Below are 18,992 nucleotides of genomic sequence, written 5' to 3' on the forward strand. Positions count from 1 at the left end.
AGTTCTAGGGTGGAGGAAGGATGCTGGTTCTATTTTAATAGTAGCAAAACAGGGCAAGTACACTTAAATTTATGGTGTTGGTGGCCTGAAATTGATGAGATTCTATTCTAAAGATATATTTTCTCAAAGAAATAAGAAGTGAAGGCATCTGTAGAAGAGTGGAGAGATTATACAATTAAATTTTGAAGACTGGCATAGCTATTCTAGAGAACAAGCAATACAGACTATGCAATTACTCGAAATAGAATTGCAGTTACTAGACATCAGTCCGGAGAAGGCGATGGCACCACACTCCAGTACTCTTGCGTGGCAAATTCCATGGACAGAGGAGCCTGGTGGGCTGCAATCCATCGGGTCGCTAGGAGTCGGACATGACTGAGTGACTTCACTTTCACTTTTCGCTTTCATGCATTGGAGAAGGAAATGGCAACCCACTCCAGTGTTCTTGCCTGGAGAGCCCCAGGGACGGGGGAGCCTGGTGGGCTGCCGTCTATGGGGTCGCACAGAGTTGGACATGACTGAAGTGACTTAGCAGCAGACATCAGTCAAATGAAGCTCCAGCTGGTTTGATCTCTGCCATGTGTTTTTAAATATACTAGTGCCTATAAAAGTGTAATAATATTAGTGATTAAAGTAGGTTTCAAAGCTTGTCTTACAATTCTATCTGCTAATTTAAAAAAAATACTATTAATAAACAGAATTATGTCCTCACTCATTATTATCAAACGGTAAAGACCGAGGGAACAAATGCATTTTGTGTCAGAATGGGACGGCTCTTTACAGACAGATACATGGAGACTTCCCATTACTTTCCATTGGCTAAGATGGAATCAAGTCAAATCTATAGTTGAAAGTCAAGAAAACATTTATTTGGTATTTTCAGCCTGTGCCAAGGAGGCAAGCTCTTCTTGCAGGGAAACCAGTTGAAAGGATGACTGTCATGTAGGCAACTAACAATGTCAGCCACAGTCACTATATCGTATATGATCTTCACTATCCTCTCATTTTGTGTTATTTTTTCCTGCTGCCACTGCTTTAATCAAGTCCTCATCTTTGTTTTCTCCCTCAAACCATTATAAGAGCTCTTGACTTTTTTCTTTTTTTTGCCTTTGATCTTGTTTCCCTTCCAGACTATTGTCTTAGTGCATAGTAGTGATCTTTCTAAATTGTAAATATAGTTATGTCAACTTTCCTGCTTCCTGTGCTTTAGTAGCTCTGTAATAAAATTCTGGAGAGGCATCTAGACTTTTGTAAAAGCGTGCATTTTTAAGCCAAACTACCTGACTTTGTGTTTGATCTATGCCAGTTACTATTAAATGTGATCTCTCTTAAAAATTACTTACCCTCTGATGAATGGATAAAGAAGGTGTGGTATATATATACAATGGAATATTAGCTATAAAAAAGAATGAAATAGGGACTTCCTTGGTTGGCCCAGTGGCTAAGACTCCATGTTCCCAATGCAAGGGGCCTAGGTTTGATCCCTTGTCAAGGAACTAGATTCCACGTGCCACAAATAAAGTTCATGTGCTGCAAGTAAGACCTGGTGCAGCCAAATTGAAAAGAAAGAAAGAAAGAGAAATTACCTGTTGACACAATGGATAAGAATCCGCCTGCCAGTGTAGGAGGCACAGGTTCGATCCCTGATCCAGGAAGATCCCAGATGCCTCGGAGCAACTCAGCCTGTATGCCACAACTTCTGAAGTCTGTGTGCTGTAACATCTGAAGCCTGCGAGCATAGAGCCTGTGTTCCGCAGCAAGAGAAGCCACTGTGATGAGAAGCCCTTGCATATCAATGAAGAGTAGCCCCCTCTCACTGCAACTGGAGAAAACCTGTGCACAACAATGAAGACCCAGCACAGCCATAAATAAATAAAGAATGAAATAAAACCCTTGGCAGCAGCACGGATGGACCTGGAGATAATCACACTAAGTGAAGTAAGCCAGAAAGAAAAAGACAAATAACATTATATTACTTATATATGGAATCTTAAGAAAAAAATTTTTTTAATGAACTTATGTATCAAACAGAAGTAGAAGCAGAGATATAGGTAACAAATTTACAGTTACCAAAGGGGAAAGTGGGTGCAGGATAAATTAGGAGTTTGGGATTGACATATATATATACTACTATTTATTAATATAAAAAAGATAACCAACAAGGACGTGCTGTATAGCACAGAGAACTATACTAAGTATTTTATAATAACCTATGAGGGAGAAGATTCTGAAAAACAGTCTGTGTGTGTGTGATGTGTGTGCATGCACTAAGTCACTTCACTTGTGTCTGACTCTGTGCGACCCCATGGACTGCAGCCCACCAGGCACTATGGGCTTCTCCAGGCAAGAATACTGGAGTGGGTTGCCATGCCCTCTTCCAGGGGATCTTGTTGACCTGGGGATCAAACCGGCATCTCTTACATCTAACCTGCATTGGCAGGCAGGTTCGTTACCACTAGTGCCACCTGGGAAGCTGGGAGGCCAGAAAGCCTCTGTGTGTGTGTGTGTGTGTGTGTGTGTGTGTGTGTGTAAATTGAATCACTTTGTACTGCACTTGAAACAGTTTAAATCAACTGTATGTCAATAAAAAATTTTAAAAAGAAATTACTTAACCTCTCTGTGCCTCAGTTTTTTCATCTATAAAATGAGAACTGGAATTAGTATAGGTTATGAAAATTGTTAGGGCTTCCCAGGTAGTGCTAGTAGTAAAGAACCCACCCACCAGTGCAGGAAATGTAAGAGACGTGGGTTCGATCCCTGGGTCAGGAAGATCCCCTGAAGGAGGTCACAGCAATCCACTCCAGTATTCTTGCCTAGAGAATCCCATGGACAGAGGAGCCTGATGGGGTACAGTCCATGGGGTCATAAAGAGTCGGACAGGACTGAAGCAACTTAGCACACGTGAAAATTAAATGAGTAGATACATTATATTGAAAACACACCACTAACAGATAGTGCTGCTGCTGCTACTAAGTCATTTCAGTCGTGTCTGACTCTCTGCAACCCCATAGACAGCAGCCCACCAGGCTTCCCCCTCTCGAGGATTCTCCAGGCAAGAACACTGGAGTTGGTTGCCATTTCCTTCTCTAATGTGTGAAAGTGAAGTCGCTCAGTTGTGTCCGACTGTTCGCAACCCCATGGACTGCAGCCTACCAGGCTCCTCTGTCCATGAGATTTTTCAGGCAAGAGTACTGGAGTGGGGTGCCATTGCCTTCTCTGAGCACATAGTGAGTAACAGTAAATATTTGCTGCTGCTCTTGTTGTTATTGGTTAGATTAACAACTGAATGTTGAAGTTTTTAATCTGCATTTCTTGGGTGTTTTCCTCAATTGATTTTTCATCCCAGGAGATGAGATATTTTCTGTTGCTTACAATTTTACAGCTTGAGTGTGACAGTCTTCTACATACTCAATGTTTCATTTCAAAGCTGCTTCACACTGTAAAACTTAATGTTCAGTCATGTATGATACCAATGAAATAAATCAACTGAAGTGACAGTTGGTTGAACAGATACATTATAGTCACATATAAGCTTGCTAGGATGCTGACAGTGGCTAGTATGTCATAATTTGCTCTTCTTTCTGAAACATTAGAAATTTGAAAAAAATGTGTCTTTGCATTGGAGCAATGAGATATTTCAGATAAGGTTTTAACATAAATTGTAACATGTTCTCCTACCTTCAAACTTATGTCAGCTATGCTTTTCTTTTTAACCTTATATAGCTTGTAACATTTGCATTCTGTCCTATGCCATTGATTGTCTCTCTGTCTTGAGTTTATTGTAAAAGTTTTCATTATTATGACTTATTATTGTTTAAGATGGCACTAAGTAATGTGTTACATTTCCTTCTCTGTGAGTCCAGTAGCCCGTTGACATAGTCAAAAGATACTGACTGAGTGCTTGCTGTGTTGCAGACATCTGGGCACTGTGAACACAAGGGAACAAAACGGACAAAATCTTTGCACAGTGCATACATTCTAGTGTATATTAACAATGAACAAATAATATATACACAGTACCTAATATATAAAAAGAGAATGAGGTGTTAAGGAAGTGCAATGGAGGGTGAGATTTAAAATAGGATCGTCAGGGAAGCCCTCATGAAGAGTGATTTTTTTTTTTTTTTTTTAACCAAAGACCCAAAAAAAGAAAGCAAATTCTCAAGTGTCTAAGGAAGCAGATTGTAGACAGCAGGGCAGCGAGTACAGAGGCTCTGGGGCAGGAGAAAACCTGGTATGTTGGAGACACAGCAAGGAGTCCAGTGTGTTTAGAGCAGATGGCACAAGTGGAGGTGAAATCAGGTGAGTAGCAGGGTACCCTGACTATGCGTGTAGTTTAGTACTTTTCAGTACTATTAGACTTATCACCTGTTAATTTACCAGTTATATGGCTTTGTCTAAAGCACTTAACTTTTTTGACATCTAGTGTCTCATTTGGAAGGGGAAGTTTTTTTAGTCTCTTTATTTTAAGCTTTAAATTTAAGTAATTAGATTTAACCCATATGCTTAGTTTAGTTTTTTTTTTCTTTTGGCTGTGCTGAGTGACTTGTGGGATCTTAGTTCTGCGACCAGGGATTGAACCCCAGCTCTCAGCAGTGAAAGCATGGAGTCCTAACCACTGGACTGCTGGGGAATTCCCATATATACTTAGTTTAGATCAGTTGTTAAAATGTAATTGTGCTCCAGATTTATACATAAAAAATAGTCCATTTTAATTTAGCTACTTCTTTTTGATTAAAGCCCCTAAACAAAGGTTGATGTATGTTGTGCACATCTGCATCCTGTATTTGCCTATAACATAGGCTATGTGTATGTGATAATGTGCCTTATAGCTTCTTATAAATTAATGACTGTCACTTTTTGTTAATGTTGAGAACTGCTGACTATGTAGTCTCTCACATCAGAGCTCTGCAATTCTTCTCATGGATAACAGTATGAAAGCAGAGAGATAATCTACTTTAAAAAAATTTTTTTTTTTTTTTTTTTTTCAAGAAAACGAAAAATGATGTAATTCATCCAAGAATGAAATTCTACATGCTAGTTTTTCTAAGCTACATTTTTGGGAATAAAAGTCCCTGACTCAGAGGGAGTTTGGAAAAGGCATACAGACAGAAGAAGTCGCAGTGTCAAATATTTTAGCCATTAAAGCATAAATCAGCTGCAGTTCTTCAGTGAGGTAGTGTCTCAGAGAGGAAAAGAGACCTTTTTAATAATGTTTTTTTCAATTGGCATGTTTTTCTCATAGACACAAGGCTGATTTCCATCTCCACATTTCTAAAATAGATTATGTGACTGAGTCAGTCCATGTGAGATACTTTTATTTTCTCCTTTTTACCAAGTCTTTTCATCAAGTCTTCCCTCCTTTCCCCCCTCCCCCCCATCATAAATACCTGTATGTGACCAGTTGAGTTGATCAAGATGATAGAATAAAATCCTTTGGAAACACTTCGAAATCTCTATTCATTTCTCCAAATTGGAAGGGAATAGGTTAATAGTCATCATATGCAGATGACATGATGCTTTATATAGAAAACCCTAAAAACTCCACACAGAAACTTTTAGAACTGATAAATGAGTTCAGCAAGCTACAGGATGCAGTATTAACATACAGAAATCTGTTCCATTTCTTTACACTAACAATGAAATAGCAGAAAGAACAAGTTGTTTTTAAAAAAATCCTGCTTAAAATTGCATCAAAAAAGTTAAAATACCTCGGAGTAAACCTGACCAAAGAGGTGAAAGACTTACATGCTGAGAACTGTAAAACATTGATAAAGGAAATTGAAGACAGTTTCAAGAAATAAAATGATATCCCACGCTCTTGGGTTGGAAGAATTAATATTGTTAAAATGGTCATACTACCCAAAGCAATCTACAAATTTTGATGCAATTCCTATCAAATTACCTGTGACATTTTTAACAGAAGTAGAACACATACTAAAACTTATGTGGAACCAGAGAAGACCCAGAATTGCCAAGGCAATCCTGAGGAAAAAGAACAAAGTCGGAGGCATTAACCATGACCCCCCTCCCAACTTCAGTCAGTACTACAAAGGTACAGTAATAGTAGTTGTTTAACAGTAGTTAAAACAACATGGTATTGGCGTAAAATCAGACATATGGATCAGTGGAACAGAATAGAGAACCCAGAAATAAATGCGTACACCTGTGGTCAATTAATCTTTGACAAAGGAGGCAAGAATATACATTGGAGAAAAGACAGTCTCTTCAGGAAGTGGTGTTAGGAAAGCTGGACAGCCACATATAAATCAGTGAAGTTAAAACACTCCCTCACACCACACACAAAAATAACTCAAACTCAAAGTGTCCTAAAGACTTAAATATTAGACATGACAACCATAAAACTCCTAGAAGAGAACATAGGCAAAACATTCTCTGATGTAAATCCTAGCAATATTCTCTTAGATCAGTCTCCCAATGCAAAAGAAATAAAAACAAAAGTAAACAAATGGGACTTAATCAAACTTAGAAAACTTTTGTACAGCTAAGGAGGCCACAGACAAAAGACAACCTGTGGACTGACAGAAAATACTTGCAAATGATATGACCCATGGGGGCTTAATTTCCAAAATATATAAGCATGTCATACAGTATAATATCAACAAACAAACAACCCAGTCAAAGGGTGAATAGAAGACCTAAATAGACATTACTTCAAAGAAGACATACAGATGGCCAACAGGCACATTAAAAGATGCTCAACATTGCTGATTATTAGAGAAATGCAAATCAGAATTACAAAGAGGTATCATCTCACAGCAGTCAGAAGGGCCATTATCAAAAAGCCTACAAATAATAAATGCTGACAAGGGTTTGGAGAAAAGGGAACCCTCCTACACTGTTGGTGGGAATATAAATTGGTACAGCCACAATGGAAACAGTATGGAGTTTCCTTAACAAAAAAAAACACTAAAAATGGAATCAGCATATGATCCAGCAATCACACTCCTGGACATATATCTGAGGAAAATTATACTTCCAAAAGATACATGCAGGTTCTTCCATGGCAGTCCCGTAGTTAAGACTGCACGCTTCCACTTAGTGCCATCCCTGGTTGAGGAAGGAAGATCCCACAAGCTGTGTGGTGCAGCTAAAACATAAGCATGCACGCACATACACAAAAGATACATGCACCAGTGTTCATAGCAGCTCTGTTTACAGTGGTCAAGACATGGAAGCAACCTAAGTATTCATCAGCAGATGAGTGGATAAAGGAGATGTGGTGTATATACACACACACAATGGAATATCACTCAGCCATAAGAGAGAATGAAATGATGTCATTTGCAGCAACATGAGTGGACCTAGAGATTATCATACTAAGTGAAGGAGTCAGACAGGGAAAGACAAATGTATGATGTCTCTTATACGTGGAACCTAAAAAAGATGATACAAATGAACTTGCGAAACAGAAACAAACTCAACAGACGTAAAAAATGTACTTACAGTTACTAAATGGGAAAGGGGAGGGAAGGGATAAATCAGGAGTTGGACTAACAGATGCACACTGCTGTATATAAAATAGATAACCAATAAGAACCTACTTACAGCACAGAGAGCTATATTCAATATCTTGTAATAACCTATAATAAAAAAGAATCTGAAGATGAATATATAAAATATATATAACTGAATATATTATTTGATTCACTTAAAAGTGAATCTTGCTGTTTTATGTTTATTCAAAATTACAGCAGTTACAGTTTTTTAGTCATTAAATTATTTTGCCCTTAGTTTATGATCTTTATGATTGATACCTCAGGTATTTTGTTACCTAAAGTCTAGCAGTTTCCTAAACTGATTTTAATTATGTAGGTTTTATGCATTCAGTCAGTATTGGAAAGATAGGAGTAAAAATGAAAAATTCAGTATGTGAGCATTGTAAGACTATTGTGGGTCAGGCTGCTTGGGGTTGAGCATTCCTGGCTGAATGGTTTTGAACAAGTTACTTAAACTCTCTATGCCTGTGTTTCCTAGGGCTCTAGTTATTGTGCCCATGAATTCCACTGTTTCACCTTCATCCAGGGCCAGATGGTGGGAGGTTCAGGGAGAGGGTGAGAAAGCAGAAGTGGGGACTGGGCGGGTGTTGATGCCACCTTTCTGGAATCACAGTCTGTGAGAGGTGCGTGGCTCTTGGAGGCTTCCCTTGCTGCTCCCGCTGACACCACCACAGGGTTTCCTGGGGGTTGGGGTGTAAAAGAACAAAAATAAATAAATAAAGGGATGGGGATTCCTGTACTCTTTGAGGATAAGGTATTCACATACCTGGTCCTTGAACCAGAGAGAAAGTGCTTTTTCCAGAGTTCTGACTATGCCATAGCACTCCCTTTTGGATATCTGGCTGTGTTAAGTTCAAGCTGAAGGGACCAAAGGAGGGAGGAGGGGCATGGAAGGTAAACTCCCTGCCAGTTCAGAAATACCTTGAATTCTGATGTTCTCTGATTTATCTTAGACTCTTTACAGAGATCTCAGATAGGTGCTCCATGCATTCTGTTCTGGTTTTATGATTTCATTCAGAGCGTGGGACAGGATGCCATGCTATGCTAAGTCACTTCAGTCGTGTCCAACTCTGTGCGGCCCTGTGGATTGTAGCCCACCAGGCTCCTCTATCCATGGGATTCTCCAGGCAAGAATACTGGAGTGGGCTTCCATTTCCTTCTCCAGGGGATCTTCCCAACCCAGGGATCGACAATGAAGTCTCTTCTTCATTGACAGTGGGTTCTTTACCACTAGTGCCACCGGGGAAGCCAGGACAGGGTAAGGCATATCTTTTCCCGTCTTACCAGAACCAGACTCTAAATTTCCTTTTAGAAGAGCACTTGTGATATTGCCATCATCCCTTGTACTTTTTAACCCAAGACTATTCCCGTACTAAGATACAATTTGAATAATATTACTACTTTGCAAAAAAAAAAAAACCAAAAAACTTTTTAGCTCTCCATTGTCTCTGGGGTTCAGTACAGACTCATTTCAGTATTCAAGTTTCATAGCTGCATATACCTCATATTCTTGCCGGAGGAGGAATACTTGCTGATGTATTGTTATTCTGTTCCACACCTATAGCTTTTGTTAAATTCTCCCTGCCTAAAATAGTTTTCCAGCCTTTCCCTTATGGCTTCTTCAAGTTCTATACAAATTTTAAAGCTCAAATGTACTGTCTTAAAATTTTAGTTTTCAGCCCTCTTATGTGCTTCCCGTAAAAAGAGTATGTGATCTCTACAGGCCTTGAATAGCTGTTGTTTTTCTTTGTACCTTTTCAGTATATACACACACACATGTTTTGTTTTAGGATTATTTTTTATGTCTAGAGATACAGTGTCTAGCACAGACTTTTATGCCTCAGATTCACTAGATTCAGGTAACATTTACCTGAATGTTAACCTGACATTTACCTTTCCTTATCGTGTTCTTTTTCACCTACTCCCCTTTAACAACTCTTTGAGACCTTTATTCTAAATCTCATTCATATGAGGACACCGAGGATAAGTCAAGTTATATTATCGTAACTGTTCTGTAATGCTATGAGTTTCTTGAGTGGAATTTTAGTATTCAATTTTCTACCACATAATGTCTATCATACAGTAGCTACTCAATAAACACACCAATATCCCTAACTCTTCTCTTCTTTCTACAGTACCTTGGGCATGTAGAAGTTGATGAATCAAGAGGAATGCACATCTGTGAAGATGCTGTAAAAAGACTGAAAGCTGTATGTATTTGATGGTTGCCAGTGTTGATCTATATGCTATAAACACTTTCTCAAAAGATTTTGTTCAGTAAATTACAGTGATCCACTGTCCAGTAAGAACAGTGTTTCTTTTAAGGCAAAAGATGTGCACTTGTTAAATAAAGAGCATTTCATGTTGTCCATCCAAAGATGTAAGTTTTAATGACCAGCTGCTTCAGTGTAGGCCAGACATTATCTAAAAGATAGTTTTAATTCAGAACCCATGTTAAACTAGAGGTATGAACTCTTATAGATGAATAATATTCTAAAACCCGGGTAAAACTATTTCAGTCACTTAACCTAACTGTGATAACTGGGTTATAAATTAGTAATTTAAATCTGTAGGAAACAGCTTTCCAGGAAAAAAAAGTATAAAATAGAGTTATCTGTTAATGGCCGGTGAGGTTTATTTTGGGGATACTTCCTATCATTACTGCTACTCCCCAGTTTCCTTCTTTGTACTCCTCTAACATTAAGTATTTCCCTGCCTTTTGCACAAACTTGAAGTGGAGAGTCCTTTTCAAGGATCAATAATGTCTATTTTGCCTATTACGCCATAGAATATATCCCAGGCATATGCCTGTGTATTTAATAAAAGGAGTTTAGAGTTCACAAAGGTTCAGCTTAAGGTGTTAATTTCATGGTTTGGACAGGTTTGAAGAGTGTTTCTTAGATTCTGACAGCCCTTTTCACAACCTTCCTTTTCTCCAATGTGTGGCCTTTCCTGCCTTTGCTGTGAAAGCTTTAAGCATTATTTCTGCATGCCCTTGCCCCAGACAGCATTAAATACTTGTTGCTTTGGGTTTGCTGGTATGCTAGGCTGCCACAAGTTTGGCTACTAATGAATGAGTGCTTTTTTTTTTTCCCCTCAATTTGCTTAATCAAAACTTTTCTGCTTTTTGGTATATTTTATATGACCTCTTATATATAATTCCTCAGTATAAAAGATATAAAATCGAGGAAGCAACCAATTTGTCGAAGTGGATTGTGTTTGCCAACAAATGTCTGAATCTGTTATAGAAAGGAAAGGAGAAGAAAAATAACTGATTATGGTATGCAAAAAACTTAAAAAAAAAAAAAAGGACAACCCAGAACAATATAGAGATACACATACATACCCTTTACCTCAGATTTTGGTTATTTAAATTCTTAAATGTTTGAATACCTTCTTAGTCTTATCTGTGCTCTTTATTTAATCATCATTAATGTTAAAGGAACTTCATAGTTGTGTAGACTTGCCATGTCCACCTAAATATGTTCCCGAGTTAAATGCAGCTGCAGATAATACAGTTTTCCAAGAAACTTAAATTCAATCTCTTATTTAACAAAATAATTCTAAGTTCACTAAGAGAATAAGATTAAGAACACTTATAAAGCTTTTTAATTGAAGGATGATTGCTTTACAAAGTTGTGTTGGTTTCTGCTGTATAGGAATGTAAATCAGCCATAAATATATATATATATATATCCCCTCCTCCTTGAACCCTCTAGGTTGTCACAGAGCACCAGGCTGAGCTCTCTGTGTCAGTTTCCCATTTGTTAATACCCAATGAAACTTCCCCTTCTACTAATACCCTTTCTAACACTGTATGGAAATGGTTGCAGAAAGTTGGAAGTCTTCAGATGTTGTTCATCCTCGGATCATATCATGTTAGTCTGCCAAAATACATGATTTTTGTCTTTTCATATTTTTACTACATAGAAATTTCTGGATACCTTTTTTCCTCCTTTGACCAAACGTTTATCTAACAAACATCTGTAATCTACTGTGCCAGATGCTTATATTGTGCCAAAAGCTGTGTCTGGAGATGTGTTTATTTTCATAGATGATAAGTACTCCTCTTAGAGTTTCAAATAAATGGAAGCAAACATAAAAATGTACAAACCTACAAGCTAAAGAAATAGCATGTCTGGAACAAGTTTGAATGCCAAAAAGTTTTAAAATTTAAAGAATTATGTAGCTCAAATGTACCGGTTAAATAGGAAAACAAACATCTTAAACCTATCACTCAAATGATTGTTGAACTAAAAACGTAATGTTCTAGTGCTTTTTAAATTTGTGGGAGATTGAAGAAGCAGGATAATTTGCAAGTACAGTTTTTTAATTTTCTTTCCAAGTGATTCATTAAAATTTAGGATTAACTTCAATGAGAAGTTATCAACATACTTAATATTCTCAAATCAAAAGATATTGTAATTAAACAACATATACTTCTCAGAGCATAGATATGTTTAAATTTAATTTTTTTTGCATTATATTCATAAAGTTAGGTACAGTATTTTCAATTCATTTACTTTGTGGCATAATTTACTTAGCCACTTAGGGGTGTAGATTGTATAAGATAAATGACAAAAACGACTGTTGCCCATTTTCAGTGCCTTTATGACATAGTTGCAGAGTGAGGAGTACCAGTTTTATAAAAAGTGTTTTGGGCCTTTGGTTATCTTGCTTGATACTGATGCAAGATGACCTTTTAAAATGTCTTTTCTTCCCATTGTCTCTATAAATGTCTTCCGCACTCTGTCTTGGTTTTAGACTAGTTTCATTACACTACCAGTTCCTAATATGTTGATTTTTTATTCACTATTTGATATATTTGTTTTAATATATGTTCTTGTTTTAGCAGGTAAAAGAATCATAATTGTTTTTTAAATTAGTTTTATTCTCTAATCTAATAACTGTCTTTTGATGCATTTTGCACGTCATCTTTTTTCATTAACATCTGAGGTCTTTTATAAAAAGAAGGCAAACTCCATGTTTAACAGGAGCTTTTCTGGGAGCTAAATTAAATATTAATGAATCTTCTTCTGGTACCTTCCTGTCCCTAAAGAATGGTGAATCTTTTAACATGGCCTGCACCTTTTAAAAGCTGGTGGTTACCTAAAAGTCTAACAAAACTAGAGTCACCAAACTTGGCAGCAGAAATAAGTTTAGTCTTACTGTGTAACTACCCACTTCCCTTTTTATATTTCTAGCTTAAATTGAAAACATTTTGTGGAAATATTTGATGCTGTTTGTGATTTTTCAAAACCTAGAGAAAAAACAAACTATTTAGTGTTTGAGAATATTGAATGAATTTATAAATTATCTGTTGTTGTTCAGTCGCGTGCGACTCTTTGTGACCCTGTGGACTGCAGCATGCCAGGCACCTCTGTCTTCCACTATCTCCCGAGTTTGCTCAGATTCATGTCCATTGAGTTGGTGATGCTATCTAGCCATGCCATCGTCTTAGATAAATTACCTAAGAGAGTCAAATTTCTGTATAGTTGTCTTTTTCTAGGCATTTGTTCACTGTTAATAACAGTTTATAAAAGGCAAAGGCTTAAAGTATAGTTCAGCCAAAACTAAGAAATGTTAACATTAAGCTAGTTTGGGTGAATTAGAACTCATCTACTTTGCACAAATTCTTCAGACTTTACATGGCGGCCAGTTTTCAAAATTTGTATATGCTTAAAAATTTGTGCTGGGATCTCAGACACTTGTCTCTTTTTTACCTACATACAGTTACAACTGTCACTGCAAATTTCTTTATTCTAAAATAGAATTTTTAAAGAAAATAGGACCATATTCCTCAAATTTCAGCTGTGGCTCATAGATTTGGTTTGGTTCTCAAATATGTTAGTTTTCTCAACTCCAATGAAAGCATCGGCCTTGTGTTCTTTATAGATTATTTATTCCGCGTTTGAAATCGAAAATATCTGTTAATTCTCAATGATTGCTGTGGAATTGATCAGCACATACATACATATAAATCAGTCCTAATGCATTAGTAAGAATTCTCTAAGTGACATCTTTAACTCAATAAGCAAAAGTCTGACAAGGATCCTCGCTGCACACTTATAATTTAAGTGTAGCATTTTTTAATGTTACTGTGTGATCATTTGAGTGTGGACTGGTTTTTTAATTGGTGACTTCCACATATTTGACCACTGGTTTTAAATTGAAAAATGTATATCTGCCAATATATTTACCACTTACTATTATGAAAATTTAAATGCAAATCTCACCAAATCAGTATATCATAATCTTTTTCTCTGCTGCCAAATTTGAATAATCTGTTTTAAATGTCAAAAGAGAATGCTAAAGTAACTAGTTGCTCTGCATGAATACAGGTTCTGATCTCTTCTCTTTCTGTGGATTCTTAGGCCGTACAGTATGTTTCCCTGCATTTTCATGCACCCTTCCTTTTTCCCTGTCACTCCTGGTATGGATAACTCTTTAAAACTCTCACTTCCTCCCCTTCTACTTTGCCCTTCACCTACCCTCTGTGTGTGCTTATTGCTGTGAAACCCTGGGACATGTAGCCCATACAATAATAGCGCTCGACTTGTCCCCCTGTTCCTCCAGGAAAGGAAGTTCTTCAAAGGCTTCTTTGGAAAAGTAAGTTTGATGCCACATTCGTGCCTTGCTTTATAAGGAGTTACACCCCTAGTATAGCATTGATGTATTTTTTAAAAAGAAGTACAGCTTTGGTTTCTTTATAATACAGGAATTGATTTGATGGAGTATGGAAATTAATGAATCTGAAAGCTGCTATCTATGATATTACCTGTGTGTTTGTTGATACTAAAACTGATAATTCCTAGGAAAGTCCAATAAATAAATCAAGTAGGTTAAAAATGAATTGCTTCCTCAAAACTAGGTATTAAATTTAATTTGATTTAGCAAAATTGTTCATATTAGAATATTTTTGAACAAGTAGGCTTTACTTAGTGCTCAATATTGACAGAGAAGTAGGAAGAAATACTAAAGTCAAGTGAAAATTAAAATGTATCCCAAATTTTACATTCATTGCTATTGCTTTTTCTCAATTTAAGTTAAATTTCAGGTGAAGTAAGTAAAGTATGTGAACTTATCTTTGGGGATCCTGTAGTTTTCAACCTGGGATGGTAACTTAAGAAAAACTATCTTAATTAGTAGTCTATCAAATGAATGTCATATGTGTAATGTTCTTTATGTAGGTGCTTTTTAAAGAATGATGTTCAGTGTTCAGATTTCCTTATGTAGGGTGACAGTACAAAAATAGATAAATACATTTCTAACATTTTTGTGTCTAAGCTTATTGTTTAGTTTTGAGTAAGTGCCACAAAATAAGACTCAGACGGTATAAGAGAAAACTACTGTCATTTTTATAACTCAGTGTACATTACTAAAAGTTTATATGTTTATGTGAATATAAAATATAAAAATCCCATCACAGTTAATTTTTCACTGGGTGGTTTTGTTACTTTAAAGAATTTTTTTTTTTCTTTTTGGCCACACCGCATGGCTTCCGCATCCTAGTTCCCTGACCAGGGATCAAACCTGTGCCCCCTACAGTGGAAGCTCAGAGTCTTAACTGCTGGCCTGCCAGGGAAGTCCCTAAGAAGACCAGTTTTTAAAAATGATTAGTTTCCATTTCCTTCTCAGTTAAGTATTTCAGTTGTAGCTCTTTTTTCCCTCCACATGTTCTGGTTTAAATTGGGCTTCCCTGGTGGCTCAGATGGTAAAGAATCTGCCTCCAGTGCAGGAGACCTGGGTTAGATCCCTGGGTCAGGCAGATCCCTGGAAAAGGGAATGGCTAACCACACCAGTATTCTTGCCTGGAGAATTCCATGGACAGAGGAACCTGGCATGCTCCATGAGGTCACCAAAAGTTGGACACAACTGAGCAACTAACACTTCCACTTCACTTCTGGTTTAAGCTACCATTATACTAAATAAAGTAAACAAGTTTGAAGGATTTTAGATTGAATGGTTTATTCAGGACCTGCTATCAGTCTGAAATATAAACTCATTGCCTGGAGAATCCCATGGAAGGAGGAGCCTGGTAGGCTACAGTCCATGGGGTTGCAAAGAGTCGGACACGACTGAGCAACTTCACTTTCACTTTCAATGTATCCACACATGTCACAGTAAAACTTTTAGTAGGTATTTTGAGCCTGAATCAGATGAACAGGTCCATAGAATGTGAGTCACATTAACAGGTCCATAGACTGTGGGATCTATATCTAGAAAGAATTAATCCTATAGACACTTGCATACTTATAAATAGGCATCCTGATTGTTAAGCGGATTTTTTGGTGGAGCATTTTTTCTTTTCCAAATATAATTTCTCAAAGCAATTTCACATGAACCCAATTAAAGTATAATTTTAAGTATTTTCTAAGTGATCAGTTTTTAATGTATCTACTTTGGTAAAGCAGTCTTATCTATGAATGCTAGGATGTAGAAAATATTAATATGGTTTATAAAAAATTATATTAAAGTGTGTTTTTTTAAAGGTTATAGCATCATGTTAAAGAACAAAAATAGCTATCACGTGAGAATCAGTTCCCAGGTGACAATATTCATTGCTGTGTATAATGAGGTCATTGTACATCTAATGTCACAACTGGGTCACACCATGCTTCTTAGCTATTTTCACTGCATTTTGCTACATCACAAATTTATATGGTATGAGAAAGAAAACTATGAATTATCTCACTTAACCCTTACAGCAAGCCTGAAATTATTATTTTCTCCTGTCTTACAGTGAGAAAACTGAAGTTTACAGAGGGTTAAGTGACCTGCCTGAATTCACAGATACCATAAGTGGTAGAGTCTAGGATTTGAACCCAGATAATCTGATTTCAAAGTCTACATTGGTAAATCACTTTGCTATACAATCACTCTATTTCCAAATTATTTACAAGCAAAGTGTAAGAGATTTAACCTTATAAAGATGTTAGTAAGTAAAGAGCTTCCTAAAACTCATTTTTGTTTTCTACCTTTCTTCTTTAAAGGTAGCAATTTAATTTTGGATTTTTGTCTCTGGTCAATTTACTTTATTATTAAAGCTTTAAAGAATCTTTTCCAGTGGTTCAAATAACATTTTATTTATCTAGAGATGTTTAAATCATACTAGTGAGATTTTCTTAAAAGATACTAATCTGTCCCATAATGTGAACAAATATGACACTTAGAATTCTTTTTTTTTAATTTACTTATTTTTTAATTGAAAGATAACTGCTTTACAGAATTTTGTTGTTTTCTGTCAAACTGACCCTTAGAATTATTGAGATATAATTGATATACACCAATGTATGTTTAAGGTGTACAGCATAATGATTCCAGTTCATATGTCATGAAATAATTACTAGGATAAGTTTAGTGATCCTCTCCATCTCATAGAGATATAATACAGAAATTTTACATTATTGTGGGGAGAATTATTTTTATGGCCAGGCAGTTTATTCTTATGTACAGTTTTTTTTTTTTTTTTTAATTACAGTTAACTCATTCAAAGAGTTTGGAAACCAAGGTGGGGGAAAGCATCACCCATAATCTTTCCAGAAATTTACTTATAAATGAAAACTTTTCTTGAATTTGGAGCCTTTTATACTTTTCAAGTTGCCATCATTTAACTCACTTTCAACACTAATCTACAAGAAGTCGTCTGGTGAAAGAGGTTTGGTTTGTTGAGTTTGCTCAGTCATTTGTGTTTTGATGAAAGCTAAAAATGAAGAATCTCATAGAACAGTATGTTAGGGAGTTTTTATCTAGTGCAGCTCCTCATAAATTTTGACACTTTCTTAGCCTTCGTGTTATGTATGTTTTAATGGTCCAACAGTTATCAAGAGTTTCCACCAAACATATTTGCATAACAGTAGATGGGTGAAAGAATTATTAGCCCTGATGACCAGGAGAACTGCTGCTGCTTTTCCCTTAGTTGTCCTGGACCTGAATACTCTGTCCTGTTCCTGTCGGGGGCCTGACCTCCCTGTTCCTCCATCTAATGGAAGCAGTACTTTCAGAAGCTTTATTAATGAGGAACAGATAAACCTGGGTGTCTTACAGGTCTGTGTTATTAACCCATTGTAAGATTACATACATCTTAGAAGGGGGGAAAAAACCTAAGACTCTGAAATATCTTTTTCTAAACTTAGCTACATTAAATTGCTCATTATTTTAAGAAAGCCAAGAATATTCTCAACCCTTTAGAAAGTACTATATACAGCTCCTAGTGTATTTGGCTGTACTCGACAAATGTTTTATTAATATTAGCAAGCAATTACATGGCCCTTAACATTTGAAAAGGATTTTAAATTTTAATGTATTTGAGGAAACTCATGAGCTAAGTAAATCTGTATTACCATTTTATGAGGAACTCGCTGAACATAAAGATATAAAATGTTTTTAGGCCACCCTGGTAGGTCTCTTTTCCAAGCCGTTGTATTAGAAAAACTCAGTTCAATCTGCCTCCTGTTAGTCTTTCTCCTGTGTCTCTCTTTACTGCTGACACAAAACACTTTACTTTTAGTCACCGAATGTATAGAGATTTTTTTTCCCCTACACCAAGCAATTATCTGTGACACCAGCTGAGGCACTACAGTTTAACTCAGTTCTTACCCTGTCTACTTGGAGATAGTGTCAGACCGCACAGATTTAAGAATTCAATCTCATAAGACTGGTCCCACCTACTTCAGATGCCAATTGCAGGTAGTTGGTCCCCAGGTTACTCGTAATACCTTCTGTCTCTGACTACAAATTGGAGATTCCCATGACCTCCTCCTCAGGCTTCATTAATTTGCTAGAACAGCTCACAGAACTCAAGGAAACAGTTACATTTACCAGTTTATTAAAGGACATGATAAAGGATACCGATGAAGAGCCAAATGAAGACATACCTACAGCAAAGTCTGGGAGTGCCCCAAGGGCAAGAGCTTCTGTCCCTGTGAAACTGGAGTATGTCACCTTCTCCATGTGCATGTGTTTGCCAACCTGGAAGCTCTCGGAACCTTGTACTATGAGGATTTTGTGGTGGCTTCCTCGTGTAGACATGATAGATTATTAATTCCAATTCCATCTCCTCTTCCTTTTTTAGAGGATGGAGGAATAAAGACTGAAAATCCTAGGCTTCTCATCATGGCTTGGTGGTTCTGGTGACAAGTTCTTATCCAGGAGCCCACCCAGGATTGTATCATTGAACAAAAGATGCTCCTAGTGTTCTTATCACTTAGGAATTTACAAGGGTTTTAGGAGCCTTGTGTCAGGATGGGATCAGAGAACAAATATCAGGACAAGAGATGCTCTTTGTGTTCTTGCTTGGGGAATTTCAAGGATTTCAGGAGCTCTGTGCCAGGAACCAGGGGCAAATACCAGTATATATTTTCTAGTATCTCACAGCCATCCACTTTATAGAGCTTTATACTTAGGGATGTGTTTTGACCTACTTTCTAACTTGCTACTCAAAACAGTTCAGTGAATTAGACATGATAGTTG

The 18,992-nt window shown here is 36.8% G+C and overlaps 1 protein-coding gene across 10 annotated transcripts in view; it reads left to right on the forward strand.

The window, feature by feature from the left end:
• NUMB (NUMB, endocytic adaptor protein) overlaps positions 1–18,992 on the forward strand; it is a 169,417-nt gene that overhangs the window by 120,417 nt on the left and 30,008 nt on the right. For 6 of the 10 annotated variants that reach the window (XM_018053999.1, XM_018054004.1, XM_018054001.1 and 3 more), the window contains 2 exons: positions 9,656–9,730; positions 14,097–14,129. In XM_018053999.1, the coding sequence (XP_017909488.1) occupies positions 9,656–9,730; positions 14,097–14,129 (108 nt within the window). The remainder of the gene's footprint in view (positions 1–9,655; positions 9,731–14,096; positions 14,130–18,992) is intronic. The other 4 variants (XM_018054002.1, XM_018054005.1, XM_018054003.1 and 1 more) reach the window with 1 other exon arrangement.

The sequence above is a fragment of the Capra hircus genome, chromosome 10, assembly GCF_001704415.2.
Source record: "Capra hircus breed San Clemente chromosome 10, ASM170441v1, whole genome shotgun sequence".
Classification (NCBI taxonomy): domain Eukaryota; kingdom Metazoa; phylum Chordata; class Mammalia; order Artiodactyla; family Bovidae; genus Capra; species Capra hircus.